The sequence below is a fragment of the Pristiophorus japonicus genome, chromosome 12 (genome assembly GCF_044704955.1).
Source record: "Pristiophorus japonicus isolate sPriJap1 chromosome 12, sPriJap1.hap1, whole genome shotgun sequence".
NCBI lineage: Eukaryota > Metazoa > Chordata > Chondrichthyes > Pristiophoridae > Pristiophorus > Pristiophorus japonicus.
The window spans coordinates 57,742,253-57,762,147 of record NC_091988.1 but is presented as its reverse complement, the minus strand read 5'-3'; the positions used below and the strand labels follow the sequence as shown (position 1 = coordinate 57,762,147).

The window sequence follows — 19,895 nt, the reverse complement described above, 5'->3', positions numbered from 1 at the left end:
CCAAATGTGCTGTGATTACATCTTTAATAATTGATTCCAACATTTTCAGGCACTACTGATGTCAGGCTAACTGGTCGATAATTCCCTGTTTTCTCTCTCCCTCCCTTTTTAAAAAGTGGTGTTACATTAGCTACCCTCCAATCCATAGGAACTGATCCAGAGTCTATAGAATATTGGAAAATGACCATCAATTCATTAACTATTTCTCGGGCCACTTCCTTAAGTACTCTGGGATGCAGACTATCAGGCCTTGGGGATTTATCGGCCTTCAATCCCATCAATTTCCCTAACACAATTTCCTGACTAATAAGATTTCCTTCAGTTCCTCCTTCTCGCGGGACCGTCGGTCCCCTAGTATTTCCGGAAGGTTATTTGTGTCTTCCTTCGTGAAGACAGAACCAAAATATTTGTTCAATTGGTCTGCCACTTCTTTGTTCCCATTATAAATTCACCTGATTCTAACTGCAAGGGACCTACATTTGTCTTTACTAATCTTTTTCTCTTCACATATCTATAGAAGCTTTTGCAGTCAGTGTTTATGTTCCCTGCAAGCTTACTCTCACTCTATTTTCCCCCTCCATATTAAACCCTTTGTCCTCCTCTGCTGAAGTCTAAATTTCTCCAAGTCCTCAGGTTTGTTGCTTTTTCAGGCCAATTTATATGCCTCTTCCTTGGATTTAACACTAGCTGTAATTTCCCTTGTTAGCCACGGTTGAGCCACCTTCCCAGTTTTATTTTTACGCCAGACAGGGATGTACAATTGTTGAAGTTCATCCATGTGATCTTTAAATGTCAGCCATTGCCTATCCTCCATCAACCCTTTAAATATCATTCGTCAGTCTATCCTAGCCAATTCACGTCTCATACCATCGAAGTTACCTTTCCCCAAGTTCAGGACCCGAGTCTCTGAATTAACTGTGTCGCTCTCCATCTTAATGAAGAATTCTACCATGTTATGGTCACTCTTCCCCAAGGGGCCTCGCATAAGATTGCTAATTAATCCTCTCTCGTTACACAACACCCAAACTAAGATGGCCAGCTCTCGTTAGTTCCTCCAAAAATTGGTCGAGAAAACCATCCCTGAAACACTCCAGGAAAATCTTCCTCCACTGTATTGCTACCAGTTTGGTTAGCCAAATCTATATAGATTAAAGTCACCTATGATAACTGCTGTACCTTTATTACATGCATCCCTAATTTCCTGTTTGATGCCATCCCCAACCTCACTGCTGTTTGGTGGTCTGCACACAACTCCCACTAGCGTTTTCTGTCCTTTGGTGTTCCGGAGCTCTACCCATTCAGATTCCACATCATCCAAGCTAATGTCCTTCCTTACTATTGTGTTAAATCTCCTCTTTAACCAGCAACGCTACCCCACCACCTTTTCTTTTCTGTCTATCCTTCCTGAACATTGAATATCCCTGGATGTTGAGTTCCCAGCTTTGGTCACCCCGGAGCCATGACTCCGTAATCCCAATTACATCATATCCGTTAACAGCTATCTGTGCAGTTAATTCATCCACCTTATTACGAATGCTCCTCGCATTGAGATACAGAACCTTCAGGCTTGTTTTTTTAACACTCTTTGTCCTTTTAGAATTATGTTGTAATGTGGCCCTTTTTGATTTTTGCCTTGGGTTTCTCTGCTCTCCACTTTTCCTCATCTCCTTTCTACCATTTACATTTGCCCCCATTTTATTTCCCTCTGTCTCCCTAGATTCGCTTCCCCCTGCCATATTAGTTTAACCCCTCCCCAACAGGACTAGCAAACACTCCCCCGGGACATTGGTTCCGGTCCTGCCCAGGTGCAGACCGTCTGGTTTGTACTGGTCCCACCTCCCCCAGAACCGGTTCTAAAGTCCCAGGGATTTGAATCCCTCCCTCTTGCACCATTCCTTAAGCCACGTATTCATCTTAACTTTCCTGCTGTTTCTACTCTGACTAGCACGTGGCACTGGTAGCAATCCTGAAATTACTATCTTTGAGGTCCTACTTTTTAATTTAACTTCTAGCTCCCTAAATTCAGCTTGTAGGACCTCATCCCATTTTTTTTAACCAATATTGTTGGTACCTATATGCACCACGACAACTGGCTGCTCACCCTCCCACTCCAGAATGCCCTGCAGCCGCTCCGAGACATCCTTGACCCTTGCACCAGGGAGGCAACATACCATCCTGGAGTCTCTATTGCAGCCACAGAAGCGCCTATCTATTTCCCTTACAATTGTATCCCCTACCATGATAGCTCTCCCACTTTTTCCTGCCCTCCTGTGCAGTAGAGCCACCCATGGTGTCATGAATTTGGCTGCTGCTGCCTTCCCCCGATTCATCATCCCCAACAGTACCCAAAACGGTATATCTGTTTTGGAGGGAGATGACCACAGGGGACCCCTACACTACCTTCCTTCCACTGCTCTTCCTGCTGGTCACCCATTCCCTATCTGTCTGAATAACCTTTACCTGCGGTGTGACCAATTCACTAAACATGCTATTCATGACATCTTCATCATCGCGGATGCTTCAGAGTGAATCCATGTGCAGCTCCAGTGCCGCAATGCAATCGGTCAGGAGCTGCAACGGGACACACTTTCTGCACACATAGTAAGTCAGACTTCCCACATAGCACAGGAGGAGCATGACATGGGTCTGGGCTCGCCTGCCATGACTTAACCTTTAAAATAACTTAATTTGGAAACAATGCCAAAGGTTTCCTGATGAAAAAAAAAAATTAAAAACTCACCAATCCACCAGCCAATCACTCACCTGCTTGGCAGTGAGGTCACACTTCGATTTCTTTTTACTTTTTTGTTTACCTTCTGCCCCTGACCTGCTCCGCTCCGACCTCCGCTGCTCCCGACTGCTGGGCCCCTTTTATGGGCCTCGCTGCACCCGACCTGTTATTCAGTTAATCATGTTTTCTTCTTACAACCTCAATCATCGACCCTTTACTTCTTCCCGGGGAAGTCCAGGACAAGGAAGTATTGTGTTAAAAATAGTTTTACATCATTTAGAAGTGAAATCAGGAAGCACTTTTTCCACATCAAGGCGAGTGGAAATCCGGAACTTGCTTCCCTAAAAGGTTGTGGATGCTGGGTCAATTGAAATTTTCAAGATAGATTTTTGTTGGGTATGAATATCAAGGGATATGGAGCAAAGGCAGGTAAATGGAGTCGAAGTACAGTTCAGCCAACATCTAATTAATGGTGGAACAGGCTCAAGGGGTTGAATGGCCCACTCCTGTTCCTATATATATATATATAAAATATATATATATATTCCTCCTGTTAGGTTGCACTTAATTTTAGGACTGAAGTCAGCAAAGCACTTCTACACATAGTGGAAATCTAGAGCTTGATCTTCAAAAGGCAGTGGAATGGGAGATAGATAGACTTTTGTTGGGTGAGGGTATCAAGCAATATGGAGCAAAGACAGGTAAATGGAGTTGAAGTAAAGATCAGCTATGATTTAATTCAATGATGCAACAGGCATAAGGGGTTGAATGGCCAACTCCTTTCCCGTGTCCCTGAGGTATTAATCCTGCAGTGGGAATTGAACTCATCGCCTAATTTGAGTAGAGTGACGAGCATTGGGCCAAATCAATACTTTGCCAGAGAAAAGGTACCAGAAGAAACCAAAGACATAACTTGTGCCCTTGCCCCAGAGAAAATCTCAGTTAGATGTTGCAGGATCGGGCAGTACCAGAGCAGGGGCTGAACACAGCAGATCAAGTTGTTGAAGTGCCCATTATCTTTTTTGCCCCAGATATATATATAAACAAATCTGACTCGGAGGGAATCTCAAGCTAAACCATCTCATCTTCAATGAAAAAGAAATCAAACAGGACATGCAAAAACCTGAAGCTTGGTACACACGTGTGTATCACAGTATTTTTACTTTCAATTTTTCAGAAATGCTCCACTGAAGTGTGTTTATGTACATGAGTGCTGAAGCACTTTTTTTGTACCCTATCTTTTGCTTGAGATAGGGGATGAGTTTGGGCCATTCTTGGAAAATGTCCTGGGGGCCAGTTGGAATGACAGTAGCAAGCAACTGGAGCACATACTGTCAGACTGGGTAAACAGCACATGGCATGGGGTGGGCTGGCAAACTTAAGACTGTTCTTAAAAGGAAAGGGATATGGTGGAACAGCAACATTAAACAAGACAAAGTCACTGGGGTCCTACTAAAAAGTATTTTTTTTTAAATTAATTTGGTCTTTTATTTTGTTTTTATACCAGGTAACATATTGTAAGAAACATACATGGTTGCAATGCATCTGGCCTCATTACAAACTAAACAGAGGTGTGGGTATGTGTAAGTAACAATATAAGTGACGACAATAAAAACTAGTCAAATATTGTCAGATAGCAAACCCCCCCAAAAAAGGTTAACTTTACTCTTAGGAAAACTGGTTGCATATCATCTGAGCCAACACATCTCACTATCACAAAAAGCTTGATCAAAAGAAATTAACAAAATATTTTATTAAATGTGTTGAACCTTCCTTCATATATTTAGAACTTTTTAACTCTCAGAATACAAATTTCTATAATTAGCTCCTTCCTATTTATGAACATTTTCGGTTGAATCTACATTAGAACGCAAGCTAAGAATTACTTCATTTAAAAAAAAAATTAAATACAGAAAAGGCCGCAAAGAGCTTGAAGAGATTTTCGGCAAATTAAAGAATTGCACGTGTCTCGGCAACTCTCGTTTTTGTTGTTGCTGGAATAAAATCACCCAATTTAAACTACCTTTTAAAACTGCATTGCTTACTAAAATCATAGTATTCAAAACGGACTAACACCCTGGATATGCCTGCGTCAGTCTCTCAAAGATTATGTTCCCTGCCCCACCACCCAGAGATTCTGGCACTGATACTAGGGTTCAATCTTACCCATGCTCCGTGTATTAGCTGCTCAAACTGCATCAGCCAATTGGACAGTTGATAATAAAGGCGGGAAATCATCATTTTGCCAGTTAGATTTAAAAGGTGGTGTATAATCGGATTTAAATTTTGAAATAGTAGGTTTCTAAAAGCAAAAAGGAAACATTTTGGCTAATATCCGGAATGTTAAAAGTGCTGCCATGTCAGGGGTTCACGTCAGGGTTTAAAAAAAAAATCTATTTTTAAATCAACCTGTCTCAACTTTGTGCTTAAATGGATTACTGTACATAAAATGCAATTTTACAGAGTTACACAAGACACAGAATAAACTGGAATCCTTTAAAATCTAGAAACCTTAATTACATCCAATGGAACCAAGACAAAGCCCTCTTCTAAATTTACAAAAGTCATACACTTAACGGCCATTTGTAATTGATGATTTGAAGGAATATAAATAGTCGAAGCTCTTCGCACAGAGGAAGAATCGCCTGAGAAGCACAAGTTGAAAAGCTCACCACTTGTGCTTAAAACCTGCAAGACGCCATTCGCATATTTTAAAATGGTGTGTATGAAATAGAATGGAATTCAGCTGTTAGAAAGAAAGCTTTTTAAACATGAAAGAGCCCACAAAAGACTGCTCAGGCATTTATCAACCTGCTGCATCAGTCGTTAAGTATTTTTAATTATGCTATCTGCGCGGAGCAAAGAGACCACAGCAAGCTGCAAAACAAAACAGGCAAGACACTCGAGCGGAAAAATAATGGCTACTGTGAATTTCAACTTTCCAGGCACTGGGTATACCACCACATTATATGCAAGCCTCTTCTTCTCTGGTTTGTTGATATTTTAGCTCATTTCCAATTACTTGAATTGACCCTAAAACTGGCTATGAACTGGTCTGCGGAAAACTGGAAAAAATGTTCATCTGAACACTAGGGGCAAATTAATAGAGCTTGAAATATTTGAGTGTTCGGGTCAGACACCAGATAAACAGAAATGAACTGAGGTCTCCGAGTCCAAGTTGAGGCAAAGAGCACAAACTAATTTACGACCATTACCAATATGGACGAGATAAATTGGTACTATGGCTGGAAGCAGTCAGTCCTTAATTTAGGATACTCTGCGAGTGATAGGGATTTTGCTCTGCAGGATGGCACAGGGATGTGTACCTTGTGCTCACTGAAGGAGGTGGCTGCATGGGTGAAGAAATCATTAGTGAGATGTGTTCTTTAGTAATTCACTAATGAAGGTAATGGTTGAGCACCGGCCGGAAGGCAAGAATGCGTGATTCTTCACTGACGCTCATAGTGTTACGTGCTATCCGTACCTACCTAGCTTCAAGTCTGGTTGGTCTGTTCAGTTCGCAGATAAGCTACTAGATGGAACACTATACTGAAGTCACTCATTCCAACTGCAGCAGAGTGGGGAGGCAGGTAAGACTGGTGCAGGGAGCAGAGAGATACAGGTATCACACCAACTGCAAGTTGTCCTCATTGGATTTGAGCTTCCTTCAAGTCCATTCCACAGCGCTGACCTGGGGAAGGGGATCCGGGGATGGGAAGGGGCAGGGGGCTACAAAGGCACTAATGCAAAAGAAAAGCAGGCAGATAAATGAGTATGAATGGATGGAGGATGGAGCATGGGCAGTAGTTCATTAATAGGCTGACTGACTGTCCATTTGGGAGATGGATGGAAGGGGGTACAGGTGGAGGTGGGGAGAGGGAGCGCTTTTGTTGTTGTTGAAAAGATAGGATTCACGAAAAAAGTGTGCCACTGAGTTATAAAATTATACAAAAGAAATCTTAATGGATTTAAAATTCAGATCTAGTAGGTGTGGAAAAAATCCCGGATAGTACTTGAAGAGTTAATGCTTCAAACAGTAAGAAGTGAAATTTTGAACAGAATGCCTCCTTTCGAGGCAAGTGAATAAGACTACTGTCAGCTGGTCATAGCCACGGATACAGTATCCCTCAATTGGACATGCCAAAAATAACCACTCCCATCAGAATTTAAGGTAAAAAAAAATGTGCCATTAAAATTGAAGCAGAACTTAGTAACAGCTGTAAACGAAGTTATATTCAAGGCACAAAACTTACTGCAGCAAAATTCATATCAGTACATTGTAGGTTACTTACACTTTAAATATATGTTAAATGAATCTGCAGCTTAATAGCTAAATGCCTTTCTCAAGCAACTTTTAAAAACTATTAAAATCCTTTCGGAATGTATGCTGGTTGTGCAAATGTAAGGAACTAGGAGACATCTATGATTTACATGCAAGTTGGCTGACAAACTCTCTCGCACGCACAAAGGAACAACTTTCTTTTTTGCTAGCAGGGAAACCAGCCTATTGGTGCAATGGCCAGATTTTTTGTTATCCCATTGTGTTTTTTGTTTGGAAAGGGGATTTGCACTTATAACCTCTTACATGCTCTAAACAACCAAAACACACTTTTAAAAAAAAGCATCCATGCCCGACATAACCATAAAATGAAGAGTTCTGCTAACACTAGTAAAGCACATTTGCGCTAATTCAACTCAAGGACATCTGCACTCCTCCAAAACAAGGCATTTTTGTAAAAAATAAAATTAATTAAATAGTAAAAATTCTGCATCATCAGGGGATAAAAAGATTGGGAAAGTTTGCAATGCATTCATGGTCTTAAGTCTCTCGTAAAAAGCAGTTAAAAGCAGAAAGCTGATTTGATTGGTGCAGTCCTTCCTCTGGGATCCTCCGCACTGAGCAGTTCAAGTAACTATGAAACAAAACAAAAATAGTCAGTGTAAAGAGCTGCACAGCTGTCATATTGCGGACATAATATGCCCTGCCTTAAGTGTTCAGTTTTATTTGTTACTCCTGTGGAAGCATTATTACGCAGTAAATCAAAGGATGTGGAAATTCCTGGATTAGAACTTTATGGCCCCACAGGATGAAAAGTGCGTCTTCCTGAGAAATTAGAGACAATCAGAAAAGGACCACAGATGTTTTGTGCTACAGCAAGTTTAAAGTGGGACGCAGTAACAGCATGAATATCTTCACAGCATCGTACATAGAAACGTTAATATCCTCTTGCAGTCAGTACAATAAATCCCAATGTCATTATAATGTGCCAAGTTACATGGTGGTATATAATTGCTTTGGAAGTCATGGGATTTCCTTCATTGGGGTAAGGATAAAAATAAGATAAGAAAAAGACATACAAACTATTCTACGTAAGGAGTGCTGCATTTTGAAGTGCGCTCAACGTTTCAGGTTAAAGACATTAATGCAGTTCAAATATGATCACTTTTACTGCTAAAATGAAAAGTAAACAAATTGGGAGCTCCAAGTTTGTACAGATGTGAAAGAACTCGAAGGCATGAACACAAATATGCAAATGATGAGGGAACAAAGATGACTTTTCAGGGATTGCGGCTGCAGGCAGGTTGTTGCAGTGATCGGATTTGATGTTTGACAGTAATATTTATCATTTCCGACATAAAATTCGACATTAAGCAACAACCGTTACCATAATCACAAAGTGACTTCAACTAAATCGACCAAGCTATAAAGACTACAATTCTGAATAGTGATCCAAAGTTGGGGCACTGGCCGATTTCCCCCTCCTTTACACCACAGGTGCGATACCAATTGTTGGTTCTCTACTGTTGCTCTGGCGGAGGTCGACGAAATAAGCACATTCTGGGATCTAGCCTGGTACCTTCCTGCCTGTACGGATCAACTGAGCACTGGATTGTCCTACAAATTATTTTGATCAGCAATCCCTGCCCACCTTATTATCCCTATGAAAAGCTCCTCCTTTACCAAACTTTATCAAGAGCAAACATTTTCTCCAAAATTAAACCCCCTCCCTTGGCCTGCAACACCTGCTCAAGTATTATTTCCCAGTCATTATGATTGTAATTTATTAAGACTTAATGTTAATAACATGTACGTTGGTGTACTTGGATCTACAGGTAGGTAAAAATGATTATACTTCTGCCAACAGAGCCTGGCTTTTAAATTACTGAAAGCATAGAATAGAATAAAAATGTTAAAGCACAGAAGCGGGTCAGTCATTTTTCTTTAAACCACCTAAAATCACATTGTCCTGCTCACTCTCTTCTCTCCTCTCCCCAACCCATATCCTTTAATATTCTTCCCTTTCATACGACAATTGTTTTTTTCCCCCCAAAAAAGTTTATGGACTCTACTGTCTGTGGCACAGAATTCCACGTTTTAACCATCTTGCGTGAATAATCTTTTTCTGTCTAATTTCCCCTTTATTTCTTTGTAATCATAAATATGTATCCTCTTGTTACTGTCTTGCCAGCCAGTGCAACAATCTATCACTCACTTATCGCATATCCTTTCATAATCTTAAAGACCTCAATCAGATCACCTTTAACCTTCTCAGTTCCAGTGACAAAACCTCCAACTTATCAAGTCTCTCGCTCATCCTTGGTAACATCTGAATTAATCTATGCTGAGCATTTCCAATACATTTATATCCTTCCTAGAATGACTATCCAGAACTGCATACAATACTCCCACAGCTGCCGAAGAGCTTGTACAACGTCAACATTAGGTTTTTGCTTTTGCATTCTATGCCGCTAGATACAAAACCAAGATTTAATTTGACCTTTCTATGGCCACTACCAACTTTAATGACATGTTTTGCAGCACAATAAAAGGCCTTTGGCTCTACTAGTTCATTTAAAGGTTCATTATATAAGGAGCACATCCTTCCCTAATTCTTACTGCCAAACTGTATTACTTAATATTTTTCTACCTTGATCTGCTCCTGCCATCTGTCTGCCCATTCTATTAGCCTATCTATATCCTCTTGCGATCTTCCATAATCCTCATTACAATTTGCCTTCTTCCCCAGTGAATTTAATTTTCCACATTCAAATTACATTAGTTTCATGATTTTGACACTCAGTTTAGTACAAAACCAAAAGGACTTGCTGCAAACCGAATACAAAAACAAAGTACTGCAGATGCTGCCAAAGTGTATGACAGTACAAAGCAAAAGGAGATGGTAATGGTAATTTGCACCCTCATACCGTTGTCATTTAATCTCTCCTACCTTCCAGCTGATGATAGACCTTCCCTTTTGTTCTTTCCTCCCTTCCGCTGCATTTGCTTAAAACCTGTTACATCACTAACTTTTTCCAGTTCTGATGCAAGGTCATCGACTTGAGACGTTAACTCTGTTTCTCTCTCCACAGATGCTTGCCTGACCGACTGAGCATTTCCTGTTTTTGTTATTGCTGCAGAACTATTTTCCCTCTAACAAAGTCTGTTCTATTTATCTGAATTATTGTTATAATCAAAAATCTGTGCGTAATAAAGGCATTTCTGTATTGTGTTGGTGCCACCAGGCTCTCTCCAAGTGCATGTCTCACACTGCTAACCACAAGGCAATCGATGGGACTCATCAAAACCGGCATCAGAGAGACCCATTTCAAGCATTTCTAGAACACTTGAAGAACCATCAGATGATGATCCGGGGTAGAGTTTAAGCAAAATGTCTCTCCATCATTATGTGTTTTATTCTTAATATTTAACTCTTTCTTTTAATAGTTATATAAATGCAAAACAATTCCATTGTTTCCAGTTTCTTGCATACTGTGATTCAGAAACAAGTGACAGATTAAGCCAAATTTCAACATCGGAAGTATTTGCTAATCATCAAGAGCCCCAACAGCAACTTCCATCTATGTCCAGGTAATCTATCAAACTTGATGAGCTTCTCATTAGTATTAAAGTCCTCAGGCATTAGCACTTGATCTCAAAATTCCAGATTGACTATCCAGTAGCCAGAGATAATAGAGTACGAGGAAAGAAACCCATCCTTGTGCTGCATGTTGGTTCTCCAAAACACCGTGCATCACTGCAATAAGTGACGTTCTTCAATCACTTGAGGTTCAACTCTTGTCAAACAAGTGCGTGTTACAGGAAATTAGATAATACAATAGCTATTGCAAACTGGAGAATAAAATGAGTTCAGACTTGCTCTTGAATGTTGCCATTGCCAAGGAAACAGTATTTCCTCCCTTCCCTGCCCTCAGTCATGCCAGGACAAGGTCATTTGGGAGCCTGATCCTTTCCAATGGTTGAACTGAAAATTCACATGCTCAAATTCTCATGTCTCCTTCCTACCACCCCCCACCCCACCTCGGTCAAAAACAACCAACACCCCCTGAAGGGCAAGGAGTCAGATTCACCACAAAACACTGACTGGATTGGCACTGCATTGCCACCACTTCATAAACAATATACTACCTGCCAATTACTGAAATGTTATGAACACCAACACAATTTGGATTGGAGCACCTCAGATCAATCAGCAGCTTCAGATATCTCAACTTCGAGTTTATATTTGTCCTCCAGCTGCATGATACGTTTTTTCTGTTAGCACAGACATTTTAAGATGTAGTTTAAAATAGCCTTCCTGACTTCCTGTGTGGAAGAGTTAATACACTTGATTTTGGCCAGAGTTTCTGTGAGTGCACAAGGATCCACTGCATACCCTGCTAACACAAGTAATACACCACCACTTTTAAAAATGATTATTAATTCCTGGTACGTGGGCGTCGCTAGCAAGGTCAGCATTTATTGCCCATCCCTAATTGCCCTTGAGAAGGTGGTGATGAGCCGCATTCTTGAACCGCTGCAGTCCGTGTGGTGAAGATTCTCCCACAGTGCTGTTAGGGAGTGAGTTCCAGGATTTTGACCCAGTGACGATGATAGAACTGTGATATATTTCCAAGTCAGGATGGTGTGTGACTTGGATGGAGAATTTGCAGGTGATGGTGTTCCCATGCACCTGCTGTCCTTGTCCTTCAAGGTTGTAGAGGTCAGGGGGTTTGGGAGGTGCTGCCGAAGAAGCCTTGGCAAGTTGCTGCAGTGCATCTTCATTGGCAGATTACCAGATCTGTTTCACTTGCTGGCCAATGAATTTAGACATCCAATTCATGACATGTTCAAAAATATCCCACCCCAGGAAATCTTTAAATTCATGTTAATCCTGGTTAGCTGCATCAGATTGGTCTAGTAGAGAACAGAATCAAACTACTGCATAGCCATGCCTCTCAAATACTCGCAACCCCAGAACACTGCTTAAAAAAGTCAGAATAAACGCAGCTTCCTTTGCCCAACTGTGGAAATGTCAAGATTTTATTTTGTTTTGTTGTTCCAGCACTGAGAATTAATGACACTGAAGGAACTACCTGGAAGTGTGACGGGGTTGAATTGTCAGTTAGAATTATGAACCGACAGTTCTTCAATGACAATGATTTCAACCACGTGCAGGTTAATTCAGCTCTGTATCACTGGCTGGGCACACATCAGCCAAGCCAGTTCCCTGACCGTATCATCAAATATTCGTGGGAACAAAAGGATGTTGAAGTTAACCATAGGTTGTGTAAGTATTTCTTTTTTGGAAAAAAATCTTACTCATGGTGAGATGAACAACCTGAGCTGACAGGCTCAGAATCAAGAGGCTCACCTTCATCCTCACGCTTCAGTTCTTAAAAGAGGCCGCAATCCTTCAGGTTATTCTTGATGATGACGTCAGTGACAGCATCAAATACAAACTGCACGTTCTTCGTGTCGGTGGCACACGTGAAATGCGTGTAAATCTCCTTGGTGTCCTTCCGTTTATTTAGGTCTTCAAATTTGGTCTGGATGTAGCCCGCTGCCGCATCATACTCGTTTGCCCCTGCATTCCAAGACAGACAGGGTTAGAATCGGTGATTCACGTATAAACAAAAAATAACTGGGAAAGGACAGCTGATCTGACGTGGACTCTTAACTTTTGCTCCTAACCCTTTGGTTACCCTCATGATAGGAAGGATCTATTTCTCTTTGCAGAGGGGTCAACAACCAGGGGGCATAGATTTACAGTAATTGGTAGAAGGTTTAGAGGGGATTTGAGGAGTGATTTCTTTACTCAGAGGACAGTGGGGGTCTGGAACTCACTGCCTGAAAGGATGGCACAGGCAGAAACCCTCACCACATTTAAAAAGTACTTGGATGTGCACTTGAAGTGCAGTAACCTACAGGGCTACAGACCTAGGGCCCAAGTTTCCACATGATTTGCGCCTGATTTTTTAGGAGCAACTGGTGGAGAATGGACTATCTTAGAAATCGCAATTCTCCACATTTTTTTTTCTGCAGTTCTAGTCAGGTAGAACAGTTCTACTTTGGAACAGAATTTTTTTCTTCAAAAGGGGGCGTGTCCGGCCACTGACGCCTGATTTGAAAGTTTCCACAGTGAAAATGTACTCCAAACTAAAGTAGAATGGAGCAAGTGAAGATTTTTGTAGAACTGAAAAAACCTGTTCTACACATTAAAAAATCAGGCGCAGGTTACAAATTAGGCGTCCAGAACGAGGTTGGGGGGAAGGGAAGTCATTAAATTCTATAATAAATCCTTATTTATACTTATACAAATAAATCCAACCTGAATAAACATTTATAAGCAAAGAAAAGATTAAATAAACCATCTGCCTACCTGTGTGAAAGTGCTTCAGACAGGCCTTTCGGGACCGAAGGCTGAACAGGCCGGCCCGAGACTTCGGGCAGGGCCCGTCCCCAGCACCAGATTTACAGATAGGTGGCGTTGGGTTGGGTCGGGTCGGGGAGGTTCGGGTCGGGTCGGGGGGGGGGGGGGGGGGGGGGGGGGTGGGGAGGAGAGAGAGAGAGGGAGAGGGGGGAGGGAGAGAGGGGGGAGGGGGAGGGGAGGGAGGGAAAGGGGGGAGTGAGAGGGAGGGGAGTGAGAGGGAGGGAAGTGAGAGGGAGGGAAGTGAGAGGGAGGGAGAGGGGGGGAGAGGGAGGGAGAGGGAGGGAGAGGGGGGGAGGGAGAGAGGGGGGGAGGGAGAGAGAGAGAGAGGGAAGGGGGGAGGTCTGGTCGGATCCAGTCCAGGAGCGGAAGTCGGGTCGGGTCCAGTGGGGGGGGGGGGGGGGGGGGGGGGGGGGGTCAGGTCGGGGGGCGGGAGCGCGGGTCGGGTCCAGTCGGGGGGGGGGCGGGAACAGGAGCGCGGGTCGGGTCGGGTCCAGTCGGGGGGGGCGGGGAGCGGGAACAGGAGCGCGGGTCGGGTCAGTCGGGGGCGGGGGCACGGGTGTCGGGTCTGATCCGGAGGCAGGGGGGGGGGGGGCGGGGAGCGAGTGTCGGGTCTGGTCGGGGGGGGGGGGGGGGGGGGGAGAGCAGGAGCTGGCCGTGGGAGGAGCCTTATTCACACAGCCCCAGTGAGGCCATTCGGCCAGGGCTAGGGGCTGCGTGCTTCGGGCCCCTCCCACACAGTTCGGCGCCTGGAGCTACTGCACTTGCGTGCCCACTGTAGCGCGCATGTGCAGAGGTCCCGGCACTGTTTTCAGCGCAGGGACCTGGCTCCGCCCCCACACAGCTCGTGCTGGCTGCGCCGAGGGCCAGAGGACCTGCAGGTAGGTGGAGAATACCGAGGATTTTTTTAGGCGCAATTTGTGGCGCGAACAACGGGCGTCCAGGTCGGGACTGCGCCGTTCCAGGCGCGTGTGGAAACTTGGGCCCCAAGAGCTGGAAAGTGGGATTAGGCTGGATAGCTCTTTGTCAGTCGGTGTGGACAAAATGGGTTGAAATGGCTTCCTTCCGTGCTGTAAATTTCTATGATTCTCTGATAACACAACCAGGTCAATTTTTAAACTTAATCTTCAGTCAATGTCTTATTCACCCACCCACATCTGTGCTACACAAGTCTGAAGCTATTTCAGAATGAGAGAAAATAATTCCTGCACATGAAATTAGACATACAGAGTAGCTTAGTCACAAAAAGGGTACATTTCCATCTATATATTTTAAAAACAGGTCTCAGCTCGTCAATTACATTTCAGTTCTATTTTTGCATTCTACTTTCAGATGCACACCTGGAGCTCTGAAATGCAAGACTGGAACACACTCTCTGTACCACAGCAATCTCCAACCCCAAGGCTTAACAGGTGATCTGATCAAAGCGCTCTGCCTCTGCTTCGCGAGACCACAACTTAAGTGCTGTGCCCAGTTTCAGTCTCAGACAAAAGTGGGGAAAATAGGATACTGTGCTGGCAAAAACTTGTATCTATATAGCGCCTTTAACGTAGTGAAATGTCGCAAAGTGCTTCACAGGAGTATTAGGAGATAAAAAATTTGACACCGAGCCACATAAGGAGAAAGATCACTGCGGTAGGTTTTAAAGAGCGTCTTGAAGGAGGATAGAAAGATAGAGAGACGGAGAGGTTCAAGCAGAGAATTCCAGAGCTTATGGCCTCGGCAGCAGAAGGCACGGCTACCAATGATTGAGCGATTATAATCAGGGATGCTCAAGAGGACAGAATTAGAGGAGCGCAGATATCATGGGGGGGTTGTGGGGCTGGAGGAGATTACAGAGATAGGGAGGGGGCAGTACAAGGCTCAACCCTTTTGTCAGGACTGAATTATAAGGAAAACTGGAAAAACCTGAACTCTTTAGAACTGAAAGAGAACAACTGAGAGTGGACCTAATAGAATACAAGATATATATTAATTGGTTCAGATAAAGGCCCTGAAATTCCGGTCGGAGACTTCTTTCGGACAAACACCTCCGACTGGAAAATTTTAATGAAAATACCTGGCGGTCCCGGAGGAGCATGGGATTCCAGTGGTGAGGCCTTCTCTTCCCGCGCTGCGGAGCGCGCTCCAGTCCTCCAGGTTCAGACGCAGAAGGTGCAGTCATGTGTGGCTGCTCAGCCAATCAGGTACAGTATTCCACAGCTTTCTCATTAATAGCAATGAGAACTCCGTATCTACGAGTTCTCATTGCTATTAAGAAAAACCACACACACTAAACAGCATAATAAAAGAAAAAAACGCACCTCACATAACTGAAATTAAAGTTAATAAATGCCTTAGGAAAAAAAATTCCGATTTAAAAAAAAGTTTTTAAAATTATGCTTTAAAATAAACTTACTATAGTGGACAGGGGTTTTAACAATAAAATGTGTTTTAAAAAATGTATTTTATTATGTTTGTGTGTTTTAAAACTCTTACGCCTGTAAAAGTAGGCTATGCATCTGCTTTTATCAGGCGCAAGAGTTTTCAGGACATTCGCTGGGCAAGATATGAGTAAATACCGCAATCTTGCCTTTGCAAATGTCCTCGCTCCCGACATATAGAGGATCCATCAAGCCAGAAACTTGATAGATCGGAAAAGTCGGTTTTAAGCACATGTGCATTGTGTTCTAAAAACTGGCTTTTGCGATGCTTTCCTGTGTCCGTACACACTCCATATAGACCTGGGGAGGCCGTGATTTCTGGGCCAATGTAAATTCATAGCACGGCTTCAAATCAATAGAAGTGGGCGGGCACAGAAGCTAAAACTGATGAAGTAGCAATGCAGTACTGTTATCAGGAATAACTACTTCACACAACAACAAATATCTGAAATGGTGTTCCAGGTGGGAGAGTGAAAGCAACAAACCTTTGATGCACAAACAATCCAGTTGGGCAAGGAGATATTGGTAAAGGGAAATTGCAGGTCCCTTTTCCCGGATAGAACAGCTCAAGGCACTTGCACACTTAAATTGCAGCCAACATCACAGCTCTCATTTCACATCGGCTGCAATTAGTAATAGAAACTTGCTAACTACCCTCGTTTCGCCAACATAAGGTACCCATTTTTGCATGGGTTTTAAGCACCGCCACTAAATCCACTAGGAATGCTTCTGGCCAGTGTCACAAAAATGGCGTTGGAAGTGTAAACCGGGCAGGCTGCAACAAAAACTGGAACTATTATAAAAGCTCCTTAAAGTGGGACAAATAACTTCCCTCAGCTCTATTTATCCTATGACCCAACATTTAGGAGATTTGAGACAAAAGGTATAATTAAACATGTTTAGACTTTGAGCTGAATGTACTGCAGTACCTAATCTGATGGACCCTGAGCAGAATTTCTGGAGCAATCACAGGAAATTGTTCGTAAACCTGGTGTCATATTTGATCCACATATCCACGGCATAACTGAGACCGCCTATTTCCACCTCTATAACATCGCCCGTCTCCACCCTTGCCTCAGCTCATCCGCAGCTGAAACCCTCATTCATGCCTTTGTTATTCCAACACATTCCTGGCTGGCCTCCAACATTCTACCCTATGTAAACTTGAGGTCATCCAAAATTCAGCAGCCCTTGTCCGAACTCGCACCAAGTCCTACTCACCCATTACCAGTGCTCGCTGATCGAAATTGGCTCCCGGTTAAGCAACGCCTCGATTTCAAAATTCTCATTCTGGTTTTCAAATTTCTCGCTCCTCCCCATCTCGAATCTCCTCCAGCCCCACAACACCTCTTTCTTCCCCCCGACCCTGCGCACCTCGATATGCGCTCCTCTAATTCTACCCTCTTAAGCATCCCTGATGAAACCGCTCAACCATTGGCGGCCGTGCCTTCAGCTGCCTAGTCCCTGAGCTCTGGAATTCCTGGCCTAAACCTCTCCGCCTCTCTCTTCCTTAAAGATGCTCCTTAAAAGCTACCTCTTTGACCAAGCTTTTGGCTCTCTACCCTAATTTCTCAGTGTCAAATTTTGTGTCTTAGAATACTCCTGTGAAGCACCTTGGGATGTTTGACTATGTTAAAGGCACTATATAAATACAAGTTGGTGTTGCTGCTTTTGTTGAAATTAAATTACCCAATAAAACATCTCAACACACTGACATTGCCTCCGTTAGAGAGAAGTAGCGAGACAGTATCAGACCACAGAACAGACATCTGCTGTACTAACTCTGCAGGTTTGCATCTCTTGGAACCCATGTTGCAGCATTATGTAGTGCAACACAGTGCACATCCAGATTGCATTGAACAGGAAGATACTTTGCAGCTGCTCTCCCTGGACTGCAGAGAAAGTCACTCCACATCAATTCTGAAGATCCTTGTGGGTTAAGCACTTAATCATGGATAACAATTCCTGTCTGTTCTCTTTACAATTGAATTTTCTTTTAATTTGCTTGCAGGTTTTGAGCATCTAATGCCTTCGGCAAAGTGTACACATGGGATTAATCAGAGACTGAACTTTCATGCCAGATGGGATCAGTGACAAAGGCTGTCTCGCAATTTTAGGCAAATGTTGGCAGCAAACAGAAGCTTCAGATCAGCACGATGAAACATTTTCTGCATATTTGGCAAACATCAGGTTTATTTTCATGTTGCTATATAAGCATTTTAAATGTACAAGTACAATTCTGAAAAACTAACATTTCAGGATTACATCTGCAACAATACTCAACTAAGAATGAGGAGTGCATCAGTGTTGCATTGTAGTTGAGTGAGAGCCAACCTTTCAATTCCCACGTACGACATTGTTATTTCGACACATTCCCAGAAGTTTTTGGGGAGGAAGTGGGGAGACAGTAGGCAGGGGGAGAAACTCTCCTAGCAACCAATGAAAGGGTGACAATTGCAAAAGCCTGGGGGCAGGTTGCCCACCCTGCACTTGGATGGAGAATTGCTCACCTTCCTCTCTTTCATTTACTTCTCAAGCTCTGCCTGCTTCATATCATTTTGTGACTGCACATGGAATTCCAGAACTTAAGGGGAAGCGTTAGCCAAACAGCACAAGCGACAAAATTGAGAGAAGGCACTCTCATGGACCACTAAATAACTGCACCATCTGGTGTAATACTACACAAACCAGAAGACTCAATCACTGATACATGACGAGTTGCCTTATTTCAACTCGGGCATCAATAGTGGACAGGGAGGGAAAAGAAAAAAAAAACAACCAAGTTCCTGCCCTCGAATGCTACCCAGTGACACCAGCTGGAAAATGCACCTATATGGACATTGGATGAGCAAGGTACCAGAGTCTGATGCTCCAATGATCAAGCACACAATGTCAAAGGTCGCACATAGATTGGTCATGTGTGCAACGTGCCCATTGAACCGTACTTCAACATTCAGGAGACAGGAAGGGAAAGCTGGGAGAAATAAGTCATCTCCCAAATAATGGAAAGTGTAATTTGAGAAGAGTTTGGAAAAAAAATTTAAGTATCAGAAGCGAGGACTGAAAGTGAGAGAGTTGTTCGAGAAGCAAGATAGCTGTTAGTTTCAGCATACATTTTCCAGGTGCCTCAGATTATTGTGCATTTTCTGATAGCTTAATATATTGCCCCAAATGGTCAAATTTGACGATGCCAATTTATTGTGAGCAGTGTCCATAGAATAATGCAGCACAGGAGGCCATTCAGCCCCTCATTGCCTGTACCAGCTCTTTGAAAGAGCTATCCAATTAGTCCCATTCCCCTACTCTTTCCCCATAGCCCATAGCCGTACAAATGCTTCCACTTCAAGTATTTATCCAATTCCCTTTTGAAAGTTGCCATTGAACCTGCTTCCACCAATCTTGCTCACGCAGTGCTTCCACATCATTTCAGAGCGAAAGATTGTGCCCTGCAGGGCATAAAAATACAAATATGCCCAGTTTGTTTTCAATACAGGAAGATCTGGTGAGTACCAGTATCTCTGCTGAGTACCAGTCTCAGTGGCAGAAAGACCTTGGTGTCAATGCAGGAACGGTCACAAATAAAGCTATTCTCTGCCATAGAGTGAAATGCTGGTCTCAGGATTTGTTATGGTATATACCAATTGGGAGTAAATCGCTTCCTTTCACCCAAATGGCATCAAATATGATATTGAATCATACACTAACCATAGAGCACCAGACATACATGAAATGTTACCCCTTATTCATTGTGTATCTGCACAGATTGACAGCAATCCACATACTAACTGCACAATGCCGAATATCAAAAATCCATTACCGTTTCTCCACTGTGCGTTAGATATTGTATTAATACTACAGGAGAATTTTACAAGAGGCTAATTGCCAGGCGACTACTGTGAGATGCTTGCATTATTGTTTAATGCCCAATTTATCCTTTCTTGTAATGCAAACTGTTCTCATTAACCAGAAACAGCAAATTATAAACAGACAATATTGTGCACTAGGAAAACAAACCACTCCATTGAATTCTCG

At 43.0% G+C, this 19,895-nt stretch overlaps 1 protein-coding gene across 1 annotated transcript in view; it reads right to left on the bottom strand.

Annotated features, from left to right (window-relative positions):
• Positions 1-4,193: 4,193 nt before the first annotated feature.
• LOC139277278 (guanine nucleotide-binding protein G(i) subunit alpha-2) overlaps positions 4,194-19,895 on the bottom strand; it is a 342,086-nt gene continuing 326,384 nt past the window's right edge. Inside the window, exons 8-9 of the mRNA XM_070895531.1 lie at positions 12,385-12,597; positions 4,194-7,644 (exon numbers count right to left, since the gene is read on the bottom strand). Coding sequence (XP_070751632.1) covers positions 12,407-12,597 — 191 coding nt within the window. The 3' untranslated portion in view covers positions 4,194-7,644; positions 12,385-12,406. The remainder of the gene's footprint in view (positions 7,645-12,384; positions 12,598-19,895) is intronic.